The 13448-nt window shown below is 42.3% G+C and overlaps 1 protein-coding gene across 2 annotated transcripts in view; it reads left to right on the top strand.

The window, feature by feature from the left end:
* xpr1a (xenotropic and polytropic retrovirus receptor 1a) overlaps positions 1-13448 on the top strand; it is a 70265-nt gene that overhangs the window by 36693 nt on the left and 20124 nt on the right. For both annotated transcript variants that reach the window (XM_085448903.1, XM_085448904.1), the window contains exon 3: positions 12978-13079. In XM_085448903.1, the coding sequence (XP_085305029.1) occupies positions 12978-13079 (102 nt within the window). The remainder of the gene's footprint in view (positions 1-12977; positions 13080-13448) is intronic.

The raw sequence follows: 13448 nt of genomic DNA, 5'->3' as shown, positions 1-13448 counted from the left end.
ATTGCGGTGATATATTTAGCTTATTTCATCAGTCGGCTTGACCGGAGAAGTCCTCTGTCTTACGACACTGCGCACGCTTCCAATGTAAGAAAGGACCGAGCAGACTACAGCGGAGCTCGTGCAGATGATGTAAGGTTATGCAAAATCTACAGGACAGCTGCTCCGTTCCCCTGTCGTGTGGTTTTTCACACAGGCTGTAATATTGATTAAAAAGTGCAAAGATGGACGAAGTGCGATAATGAGACATATTAATTTTGAAGCGTGTTTGAAAGCTTCTGTTGTGTGTATGTACTGTACTTTGGGGATGGCTCTGCTGTTGCTCCTTTGTCTTTGTCAGGTGCAGAAAAAAAAATCAGCGCACATGCACAGAAAAAATGACACTCTCAGTATTGTTTCTCTCTTTTGAATAACCGATCATCCCGTCTTACTGCTACCATACTTTAGTACAGCTGCAAACTGGACCCTGATGACTTCCTCCTCGGCTCCTGTGTGCTCCTCATTTTCCGTATGAATGCAGTGAGTCTAGGATGCCACGCTCAGTCCTTCCACTTGGCTGCATGTAGATCAGAAGAATAAGTTCAGTGGTGAGGAAAGATGGGGACAGGAGAAACAGCGAAGGAGGGAGCTGAGAGAGGAAATAAACATCTATTTTTCCTCAAGCTGAAGGAAAACTGATGAAGAGACAACCAAGGAGGCAAAAATGAAAAGAGAGCCGCTGAAGCAACACGTTAGAGGTTGCAGTCCTCCGTGCCTCTCCAGCAGAGCGGCAAAATGAGACATTAGCAGCACAATCGAGCATTTCCGACGCTCTTTTCTCCACAGACCAGATGATTAATATCAGTCACGTTTGTGTGATGCTCAACGTAAACCTTATTGTTATCTTAATGAGCCGTGACCATGTAGACCAGCCCTGACTAATGGTGTTAGGCTGTCAGCTGAGTCTAGTCATCATTCAGGAGATAAGTGTTTGGTGAAAAAGCTTTGGAGCAGGACAAAAGGTTTTATAGTGTTACTGGGTCAGTTCTCACAAACATTTGTGTTTGCTCAACATCTTTGCTTCCAGATAGCAGCTCAGAAATAGTGTTTTGGTTCAGTGGAAACACTTAAACACATGAAGGAATTCCCCTCCAGCTGTGGACCTGTGCAGTTAGTTCATGATGCCTGCTGCCCTGCACCCTGCTGTCCCCCACACTCTCCCCCCTCGTCCCTCTTGCACATCTCTTCTAATTTTTTAATTAGGTGTTACTCAAAATATACTTCATTTTTCCAGCTCAGTGAATCAGGGAGCAGTTTTCCAAGAGCAGCTTTGTATTTTGTATCCTGAAGCTCTGTGCTACCATATTTTCTGCTCACAGTCACTGCCGGCTCATGCACAAGTGTTCTATAGTGTTGTGTAATCCTACTTTAATGGTTCAAGATTTACACAAATGAGAAGTGCAATCTTCACTCACTTCTGCAGACTGTGGGAAAGGTTTTTGCTGATGTTTTATAATGTTGAGTTGAAAGAGATCAGTTCATCCTTTCTGTGCAGAGTGATGTGGGTGCAGTGCAAAACTATAAAACTGTGATATAATATAAAGCAAAAACAAACGACTGTAACTGTGAAATACCAGATTTACATAACAGACGTGTGTGTCATGTTTCATTCATGCTAAATGCTATTGGCAAATATTAGCATGCAGAGACCAGATGTTGCAAGTGAGATGGCGACAACATCCTTTAATCCACAGAACAACAGATGTGTAGGGCACTAATTAGATGCTGGTTCCCAAATGGTTGATAATGGAGAAAGTCCCAGTAAAAACCTGGGACTAGTAAAAAAAAGTTTTTATTTTCCGAATAACCTGCAAGGCTTCGTATTCATCGTATTAACTGGTACATTTTCTTTGTACCAGTTAAATGGACAGAAGTTTAGTACCAGTGTTCTGGACCATTTGTCATTAAAAGAAAATTGTGTTACAAGTAATACAAATTCAGCACCTTTGCACTGGGAACAAGTTCATTCAGATAAATAGATGAAATGTAGCTGAAATATTTGCACTTATTGTAAACAGCAGCGCAGACTTCAGTCCTGCAGAAACTTTCGTTTTTTGCATGCTGTGTGTGTAACGTGGTCTTTCCAACAGAGAGAAAACCACAGAGTGATAATGGTGCCCACAAAATCGTGATTCTAGTGACATCATAATGCATTTAAGAGGAAATCTTTAGTAACAACTATAACAAAACTCTGAGACTCTCAGGGAAGTCGTCCTTACCGTAGAGACCGACTCTGCAGCGACTGGTTCCATGAAATCAGATCTGATGTGAGATTAGATTTGCTTCAGTTTTGTGTGACTGATCTGCTGCGTGACTCTGCATACTAAGACATTGATACTAATTCCTGCTCCTTTATTAAACTACGAACTGCTGCCAGGAATACAATCTGCATTTTCCAGCTGTGGGAGCCTGTGTAAAGAAATATGATATTAATAATGACTATCGCATTAAAAAGCAAGCACAGGCTTAAGAAACGACTCTGACAGCAGAATGATATTACTGATCAAAGAAAGTGGTGTATGCTTCCTTTTAGTTTACAGTATCCTGAGAGCAGATTTTACACACAGGCTGTTTTTTCTTATATTATTCTGGATCTCAAAGGCTGTCCGAGTGCGACTGAAGCTGAAAAGTCCAGCCGAGCATTTCGCCCAATGAGATAAATCAGACAGCTTAATTTGTGCTGCTATCAGTTTGCCTTTTCTCTATCTACCTGTAGGTAGATGCAGTCAGTGAAACTCTCAGAGAAACTATCCTGATCTTCAAGGCCCGCGATGCTGGGAGGAGAGAGGGGGGGTCTGAGCCAAACTTTGTGTCACTCTGACTGTCAGAGATAACACTTCACAGCAGCGGCTCAGTAAAATAAGAAGGGAGAGAGGAGAAGAAAGGCAAGAGATAAAGACGTTTGCTCAGACTGACGCACACACGCTGACTTTTCTTATGCTTTGCTTTTTTAGTTTATTTACTGCCCTCTAACAAAGTAGGGCAGGCATTAATTAACTTTCCCATCAGCCCCCTGGTCTCACACTGCTTTCTGTGTGGACTGTAATTTTTCCTATTTCTTCTCTCTCTGTCCCGTCATGCCTCATGTTGCTTCCTTATTCCCAGTTAGCTTTCAGCCATGTTTCCTCCTTTACTGACCTACAGCGAGATGTTTCTGTTCACATTTATACTTTTTCTTCTGTACATCTGAGTTTACAATGGATGTAAGAATGCCTTAAGCGAAGGGTTTATGTCATGCATTAGGAGTTTAGTTGCATTGTTTCTTGTTAGTTCTCTTTTTTATATATGAAGGACAAATTATGGACAAAACTCAGCCTGTAAAACAAATGTGACCCAGTTCATGTTGTTCTCAGAAACTTTGCCTGTTAGTGTGCGTCCATCAGCATGTTGTAGCATCTTTGTCTTGTTTAGGGACTCACTGGGGTAATTGCTGCACTGCCAAACTTCTCTGCATCTTTTGTACTCTCCTAATTACACAGTTTGATTGACAAGTAAAAGTTTCTCTGTCTTGAACCTTCCACTCTGTCTGCTCTGTTTCTACGACAGGCTTGTTTGTTTGTTTTTAACGGAGGCATTTTGAGCTCATTTCTTCTCCAGCATCAGGACCTTGGACAGATCCAACACACCACTAGCTCTACAAGCTACGGCACTAAAAGTCTTGAGTCACATTATTTCTTTGTCTCCAAAACTTTTAGAGATTTCCTTACCTGGATGATTGAGAATGCATCAAGACTTGTTTCTTTGTATTTTGGCCCCAAGACGCCAGACTTTCCTGTCATTTTTTAAAGTGGTCTTGAGCATGAGTTCTCCGGGGTTTATGAGGGTCTTTCAGTTTTTCTCTTTGAACAGTGGCTAATTTTTTTGCTCACTTTTTCAGTCCAGTCTGTTTCCTTGACCATTTTCAATCAAATGCTTTTGTTGTTTGTTAAGACGCTTAACAATGAACCAGTGATGTATCTACACATAGATAATTACAAAAGAACACATTTTTAAATTGTTTATTTGGGCATTTTACTACTATCCTCCTTTTCTTTAGCTGAATCTAAAGAAAACTGGTAAGAGAACAACATTTGACAGGCATACAACTGTGTTTTTGCAACAACACGGTGATTCCCAAACAGCTATTAGCCAAACCCAGGCCTCGAGGCCCGGTGTCCTGCAGGTTTTAGATGTGTCCTTGATCCAGCACAGCTGATTCAAAGGGCTAAATGACCTCCTCAACATGTCTTGATGTTCTCCAGAGGCCTAGTGATGAACTAATCATTTGAATAAGGTGTGTTGACACAGGGTGAGATCTAAAACCTGCAGGACACCGGCCCTCGAGGCCTGGACGCCCCTGCTTTAGTTGATCACCTACTAGTCACTGAAGCCTCATCAGAAATGGTCTCAGTGGAGGTGTGGCTTAAAAGTGATGGCATTATACATTCAGAATCAATCAGTCAATCAATTTATTTATTTATAGGGAGTAGGGATGGGTATCGTGTAGGTTTTATCTGATACCAGTACCAAACCGGTACTTTTGAAACGGTGCCGGTGCTTAAAGAATGGAGAACACAAACTTTGTCCAAAAACCTCTCATGTTCAGCTGTTTTTTTGTAAAAAGATAACAATGTTAGCCTTTTCTGCAGCTATGGGGCATATATGGCATCACTCTTGGCTGGAAGCTTAAACAATGGAAAAAACACCAACTTTGTCCAAAAACCTCATGTTTAGCTGTTTCCCTCTTTTTCTTTGGTCATTTTAGCCTTTTTTGCCAGGGTGAAGGGAGTATCTGCCATCAAACAAGAAGACAGCCGCATGTAGCTATGATGGTGTTTGCTAGTTCACCTTACATGCATTAATGTAATAACGTGGTTAGCCTACTCAACGTAAATTACACACGAACAACATTAAGCTGCCCACGCAGAGAAGAACGGCTGCTGCTGCATCATCATCCTCATCATTTCTGCTACACTGGCAGGGCTAGGGGCCAGGACTCTCCTCTTCGTGTTTTTGGGGGATGTTGCTAACTCCGGGTCCGATAACAGGCACCACACCCGCAGTAGATGCGCTCGGTGTGAGGTCTCGCAGCAAGCTATCAAATACGGCGCATTTCTTGGCTTTAAAAAAAAAACGCTATGCGTTGCCAGGTGTTTCATCGGATTCGAGGTGTTACCTCCTTTGACAGTATCACAGTATCAGCTTAAAGCACTTGTTGCTGCTGAGTTTGCATCTTTTGCTGTGAAGTACAGCCAGACTTTGACCGCTTCGCCTTGGACATTTTTAATCTGTAGCTCTGCTCTAAAAGAACCTACGTACCTGGCCCCGCCTACTATCCTCGGAAACGTAAAATGATTGGCTGGAATCCAAAGTGTGTGACATCTCAGGGAAAAAAAAGCACCGAAATAAAGCACCAAAATGTGCGCTGCTTTTCGGTCTGGTTACTACCGTTTATGCCAGAACCGGTACCCATCCCCATTTATGAGCACATTTAAAAACAACACATGTTGACCAAAGTGCTGTACACAGTAAGAAAAGTAAAAAGTAGAACAAACACACACAGTGAATAAAACAAACTCAGTCACAATTAAAAGCTACAGAGCAAAAATGTGTTTTCAGACGGGATTTATAAATGTCGAGTGTTGGAGAGATCCTAGTATGAAGAAGCAGACGGGCGCAGCAATCGCAAAGGCCCGGTCTCCCCTGGAGCCTTCTGACAGGGACAACTAGAAGCAACTTATCAGCTGACCAGAGAGATCTGTTTGCAGTATTTTTAGTTAAAAGATCAGAGAGGTATGACGGAGCTAATCCATTTAGAGACTTAAAATCAATTCTACAACGTACTGGAAGCCAGTGTAAACGAGCCAAGACTGGAGAAATATGGTCGTGCTTACGAGCGCCTGTCAAGAGTCGGGCTGCCTCATTCTGAACTAGCTGAAGACGAGCGAGCAGAGCCCGGCTGATGCCAAAATAGAGACTATTACAGTCGTCAGGCCTGGATGAAGTAAAGGGACAATGATCACGAACACACTACCGTTGCAATAAAAACAATCCTGGCTAGAAAAACACACACAGGGGAACGCCACAGTCATGGATTGGCCTCGCCAGACCTCAACATCACCGAAGCAGTGTGGGATCATCCTGATAGATATCAGAACAAAAGCCAGCAAACATCCAGGCTTGTTAGAATCATACAAAACTCTGTTTTTGGTTCATTTTCTGTTTCCATGTACGTTTGAATAAATCGCTGCAGGTATTTTCCATTTTCCCAGCTAAAGACAAAGAAATGAGAATCGCTGCATATTTACAAAATGCAACAGTGAGTTTGACTGCAGACGTACTTAAACTTATACTTTAATGGCAGTTTTAAATTTGTTTTCCTCAACTCTAATAATTCTAATTATTGCTGCTGCTTTCCTCATAAAGTGGTTATAGTTGATATTTGATTCAAGCCTGTGTAATCTGATTAAATGCAGAGTTTATCCATCGTGTGTGTCTCTCTTCCAGCTTCAGAGCTGTAAGATGCTCCAGCTTCCACCCTGAAGATATCAAACACTTCATACACACTTAGAAGAACCTTAAAGATAGATTCAAATTTTAAACCTACCTTCTTTAAAATCCTGCCTTTAGAGTTCATTCACACCCGTGTTTCTTGGCCTGTCTCTGCTCGTCTGCCCAGTATAATTTTCTCATCATTTTCCAGTGTGCCTGGATGTTTTGTCTTCTCTCTCGGGTCCAAAGATCATCTCACACCCCATCTGGCCTCTTGCTTGCACTCTCTCCCTCTCGTCAAGTATTCACTTGGCTGTTGGTAATTTACTCGTCACATGTGCCTCATTTGTTTCTCTCGCACACCAAGACAAAGATATTAACACTTTGCAGAATGTGTCGAGTGTGTGTTTCTCTACTGTACAAGGCTTTATTTTATTTTTTTAGGGAGCTGCTTTGCTTGCAGTCTGGCAGTATAAATAGTACACAATAAACTCGGAGCTGCTGCAGTTCCTCACCCTTCCTCCGGTCCTCCCTCGCTGGCAGTCTCGCCCGGTGAGTGTGCATTCTTAATGCTCCCCTGGCCTCGATGAGAGAGATGATTGGTAGAATTAATTGTGGCTGCAGGGCTGAATGGGAATAAGTGAGAAAAAAGGCGCGATGGGGGAAGGGAGGTGGGGGTGTCGGGCTGGTTTTACTGCTGTGTTTCCTCCTTACAGCCTGGCACCAGAGGATGTTGAAGTTGTTTATGTGAACCCACTCTTTTTGTCTCTCTAGATTAATATCAGATCTGAGTTAAGTCGAGTCTCTTCGCTTTTATAGCTCAGTTTGTCTTTCTCTTTGTTCGGGATTTACACCTGTGCGCTTGCAGGGAAGAGATAAGTGGAGCTAATACAGCGGCAATCATAATGTAATGGCCTTTTCAGCTCCCCTGGCAGTAATGCCATCAGAATATAGTGTATATTGCACAGCGAGGTGTCGTTAAATGGGATAAATGGACCTTACAAAGAAGGACATGGAATTGGCGTGTGGAGAGGTTCGTGTGTGTTTGTTTTGGGGGAGTTATGGAGACAATGAGAGATGATATCCTCCTGACAAACCGAACACCGGTCAGTCGTCTACATGAAGCGTGCGGCAGCGTAAAGGAAAATAAAAATTGTCTGAACTAAAAACTAAATCAACAAATATATAAAGAGTTGATGTAGGGAGGTGTGCGGGTCTATTCCTGTTCTTGTCTCCAAATCTTGCTCGTGGTCGGCGAGTTAGAGGGTCTCCATGAAGGATTTATATGCTGGCGGTACAGAGTCGCGTCATAGAACGCCTCTATGGGAATATAAGAGGTTGGGGGTGGGGAGTGTGTGCGTGTATGTGTGTGTATGCATGTGTGAAGTGTTTCAGGGGTGAGTGTGGTAGGGTTGTGGGGAAGCTGTCTCATCATTTATTTATACAGTCCACAGAAGAAGGGGTTAGCGGCGAGGGGGGGGGGCTGCCTTCTGTACACCGCCCGGGGAATACTGCAGGTCAAGAGTTGTTTTTCTAGCTACCAGCGCAATTCTTTGTCTGAAAGCGTGAAGCCAGTGAATCAACACAACATGCTGGACTGGATCTCCTGTTCTAATGACATGTTGTATCAACGTCTGTCTCATGAACGCAGAAACTCAGTCGTTCCTCTGGCTGCTTCCTGGTAAAGCTGTTGACAGTGGCTGAGACAGCAACACAAAATGTGCTTGGGTTGCTTCATGTTCTCTGATTAGAAATTGATTATATACACATATGATTGTTTTTTTTAAACTACAGACTGGTAAAATATTTAAAATCAAGACCTTTGGTTCTGAAAACCTGGGAACATTTTATACAAATTGCCTGTTTTTTAGGCTTTCCTGTGTATTTTCTTTAAAGAAGTTGACCAAGTCCAAAATAAGGACAAACAAAGCCACTGTTTTTAAAAATTCCTTCTTACATTGTGTGATCAACACACTTTAATCTCTTGAAAATGGAAAGTATGTGCAGCGATTTATTGCACTGTGCAAACATAAGTGGAGATACAGTGTGCAGGCCAAAAACAGTGAAAGTCACATTTTCATATGACCACCTTTATTCTTCAACACAGCCTGAACTCTGTTAGGGAAGCTTTCTTCTTGAAGGACATTCAAAGCTCTTCTTTGGATGTTCGCTGCCTTTTGTTCCATCCTATGATGATCCCACACCGCTTCAGTAATGTTGTGGTTTGGGCTCTGTGGAGACCAATCCATGACTGAGAGTGTTTAATTTAGTGTTTCCTGTGCAGGTTTGCTTTTACTGCCTCATGGTGTGTTCGGGATCGTTGTCATGGCCGTGCATAATTCCATCAGTTTGGGAAAGATCCCCAAACCGTGACACAGGCTCCACTGTGGTTTACACCCAGTGTTGGACCGTTCTCCTGACTTCCTCCGTACACAGTGATCTGAACCAAAAACATTTGCCTTCATCACTCCATAAAACTTGTTGCCACTGATTTTCAAATCCAGTTTTTTGACAGATTGTTACTTATGTTACTTAAAAAGTCTCAAAAGATACAATTTAATTTCTTTGCTAAGTTGTCTGTCAGCTGCTACATAGGTTTGTATCTTAAAGAAATAAATATTCCTCAGAAAACGGTCAGGTTCAGGACTGAAGTGCTCAGTGCTCGGCTGAAACAAAAACTTTGGACTGCGTCAGAAAGCCTTTTAAAAAAAGTCTGACCCCTTGGAAGCAAAATATAGTAAAAAAACATGGTGGTTGGCTCAAGACTTTTGCACGGCACTGTCTGTTGTTGAGGTTTATTGTTTGTTTTCTGTGCATTTTCACTCAAGGTTGAGAAAAATAAATTTGGGCCTCATTGCCGCTGAGAGCACCGAGTCAGCGCTCGTGTTTTACAGCTGTTAAATGTTCGTAAATCTAATCAAACCATATATTGATTTTTCTCCAGCTTTGGATAAATTACAGCCTAGAAAAATAGTCGTCATGTAGCCGTGAGCAAAATGAGAAGCACGGCTGCTGTAAATTTTCTGTGGTGATTGGTCGGGTGTATAAACGTCTTAATTACTGACTGAATGTCCTCACAAATCCTCTGAAGGTCCCGTTCGGTGCTACAAAAACAGAAGACAGTAGTGTTTATTGCTGAGACCTGAGGTGTGTGGACAGAAGTAATGCACACAGTGATCAGCGGGACACAAACACGCAAGAAACAAATAACCAGGACATCCAGGATTACAGTGGACATTGTGGCGCCCGCTGTAAGACGGCGTGGAGAGGGGTGCACCTGTCCTGCAGGTGAGTCACAGAGGGCCGATGCCATCTCCACAAAAACAGGAAATTATAAAACAGGCAGAATGATGCTTAATTGATGAATACATGCATATCATTGGAGCACAACTTACCTAAAGAAGTTTGATAACACTTTTTATTTCTTACTTTAAACTTTCGTGAAGCTTCTTATTCGTGTAGTGTAGTGAAAGCTTGTGAAGCCATCTCAGCTATGAACCGTCCAGACTCGAGATAATGAGAGAACCCACTGTGTCGCTGACAGAGACACGTCGTTAACATGAACACTGACAGCACTGATCAAATCAAAGATGCGCAACGCGCCGCAGTCGTTGTATGACTTTCAAATGTTCCCATAATTAGGTTTCATTGCGTTTCTTCAGCAGTGACACGTGAAGCACGTGAAATGTAACTGTGAGGTGTAAACAGTACTCATGTATGCTAATAAAGATGGAGTGTGGGTTTGAGAGGAGCTAGGTGCCAGGATCCCTGCAGCAGCGGCGAGCCTGTTAGTGAAGCCACAGCTGTGAGGACGCAATCAAAGATGAACCCTGCTCCTGCTGTTGCCTTTGTTCCTACACATCACAACACCTCACACAAAATGCATCAGCATAAAGAGCGTCTCTGTGTGCTAGGTGAGCAGAAAGCAAAGGTCATTTCATAGCCCATCTCCTACCTGAGAGCTGCCCTCACATCTACACTTTCTTGCAGCACAGCTCCTCTCCCACCACCACGCTCGCTCTGTTAGTCAGAATCCAGGGTGGAGAACATTTCGCAGTGTATGTGGGCTTAATTCACCCAAAATGTCTCTGAACATGTGATTTAGTGCTCGACACGCTGATTAAAGAAACAAATGTTATTCTTTCATTCATCAGAATCACAGGTAATGTTCCTGACATTCACCTGCCCTTTACTGAGCACCACAGGAAGGTCGACATCAAATGTATTTGTATTTTTTTAAAAACATGGCAAAATATTTTGTCTCTTAAGTGACACCAGTTTGAAGTCTTCTGTACAAACTGCTGGTTTACATAAAAAGGTCTTGTTGGAGTTTATTTTTAAGAAAAGGTTTTGAATTTTTCATGATTGAATGGTTTTATATATATTTGGTTATATTTGGTAATCATGCTGAATGATTCACAGGTCACTAACTGCTTTACTGTGTCTCTATCCTTTAGTGCTCTTCCATGCAAAGTGTTCATTAGCAGGCCAACCTTTTACTTTGAATTACATTACAGCTCAGTTCGCTGCTCGCCTGCAGGTCTGAGTGAAGGAGTGAGTTGGATCATTAGTCATTGTGCCATAGCACGCTGGCCAGCAAGGTACTCAGTCGTTCAGCTAAGCTGCTAATACTAGCCAGCCGATTGGTCAGCATCCATCCATCCAGTCAGTGACCCCATCAGCCTGCAGGTGCTGAGGTACCTGAGCTGCAACTGGACCTGAGTGATGAGACAGACTGGAAACCATCTGCTTCTCTTTAAGTCACTCTTCTTCTGTCCACCTTTCATTTGTTCTTTAGTAGATTTAGTCGATGTTTTCTATTCTTCTGGTCTCCACTGTTCATACTTAGCTTCCTCTGTAACATAAATATTGTCTTATTTTGCAATTATACTTACTGTACCTCAGTCTGTACCATAATCTGGCCACTTTCTCCTCCCCTGCAAACTACAGTGCATGAAATCTGCATATTCATTCATAAATAAACCGGATGCAGTTCTTTGTTCACGTGTTGCCTTGTTATGATGTTATGATGATCTGGTTTGGAGGTTTTGAGTTAGAACTTCTTTTACACGCGACGTTTTTGCTAACATGGACGCTATTTTGTCAGCAGGTGTTCCTCTCTGGTGCTTCAGAGGATTTGTAATTTTACAGCTATTCATATTTTCACCTGTCGAATAACCTTTTAATCAGCCTATCCATTGATTATCTCTGTGTGGTTCTGTGCAGGTTTTCCATTTATTTTTCTTGTAAAACGGTTGGACTTTAAAACTTCTGTCGAAGATTGTTTCACCTTCACAGTCTCATACACTGCTGTGTGTGTGTGTGTGTGTGTGTGTGTGTGTGTGTGTGTGTGTGTGTGTGTGTGTGTGTGTGTGTGTGTGGTGATATCGACAGGCTGCTGCCCGCGGCTTTCTTTGTTATTACTGTAGCCAATAGAAAGCCTGTCCACATGCCACCTGCAGCCTAGCTTACTTTATATATTAGCTTGTGTTTACAGAGCTGTGTAACCGGTGGATCTGACAGAAGAGCTGCTTTATCCAGCAAACCTACATTTCTCTTTGTTCCACTTGAAATGACCTTTTTCATTTTGCTGTTTTGAACATGACAGACAGAGTTGAGCTCAGTCAAATATTTATGGAACAAGTACGACTCTCTGAATGTTTCCGATCTTTTAGGAAACTGTTTATTATTATTATTGTCACACTGAGGAGCTCCATAGTTTCCTGCTTCATTCCTGGGAGAGATAATAATTCCTTTGGGGTCATGTCAGGAAGGGCATCCAGCATAAAAACAGCTGTCAAATCAAACATGCAGTGCTACCCGCTGAGGTGACCCCTGATGAATAAAGGCTGTCTGAGGATTTGAACATCATTGCAGTAACGAGCTGATGATGAATTTAAAGCAGTGTTTAGAACATGCACTGCAGAAGTGAGCGCACGTGTGTGCGTGTGCAGTAACTGGCCTTCGGCTGCATTTAAGCTGTGTCAGGTGTTGGATAGCCTGCTGTGAATGAGGCAGAGGATCATTTGAGACGGAGCATCAATGCTGATTGAATTGGCTGGTCCTGAAAAAGACATGCAGGGTTTTGTCAGACAGTGGAGAGACAGGAGGAAGCTGCTGATCTAATTGTAGCTGTGAATGGACGTCTGTTTGCCTCGTCGCTGATGAACCCTTAAAGGGTACGTGCTGTTTTTGGAGGATTAGCCAGTTGGCTAAATCACCCAGTCACTGATAAACATAGATGGCAGCTATTGCATGTCCCTTTAGTCCACTGTAGTAACACTGAAACAAACAAAACACAAAGTTGTTACATTTTTCACATTTTTGCTCTAATTGCTTTGGCAGCTGTGGATTTGTGTACACGAGTGGAGTGGGAGTCCCACAAATGATAACCTGCTAATTTAGCTGAATGCTGCAGTAAACACACTCACCACTGCTAATAACCATCGTTTCTTTCTTTCTTTTAACAGTCACAGATGAAGACACGGTGAAGAGATACTACGCTAAGTTTGAGGAGAGGTTTTTCCAGACCTGTGAGAAGGAGCTTCTGAAAATCAATACTTTCTATTCAGGTATTTATTTACTTCACTTACTCTCGAGACAATAATTGGCGGAGATTATATTAAATCAAGTCGATTACAAGAGGTCGTCTCAGAAATTTCATGGTTACTATTCAGCTGGCAAATTTAGAAAAATCAATGTTAAGCAATATCACCTTAACTTCATTTAAAAACAATACTTCCATCTTTGAACGAGCTCTGGAACTAATCACAAATCAATGCTTTAACCTGTCTTCTATAATCACATATTGCATGTAAATATGTAAAGACTCCTATCAGCTGTATCCTCATTTACTTCTTAGCATTTTTGCATAATTCACACTGTTTATTTACTCTGTGCTGAGTTCAGACATGGCCAGCGAGAGTCGCGTTTCAGAGCAG

This window comes from Copadichromis virginalis, linkage group LG23 (genome assembly GCF_057382275.1).
Source record: "Copadichromis virginalis isolate Kocher_CV1m ecotype Utaka linkage group LG23, C_Virginalis_male_GT1.1, whole genome shotgun sequence".
In the NCBI taxonomy this organism is placed as follows: domain Eukaryota; kingdom Metazoa; phylum Chordata; class Actinopteri; order Cichliformes; family Cichlidae; genus Copadichromis; species Copadichromis virginalis.
This window is presented reverse-complemented; position numbering and strand designations above follow the sequence as displayed.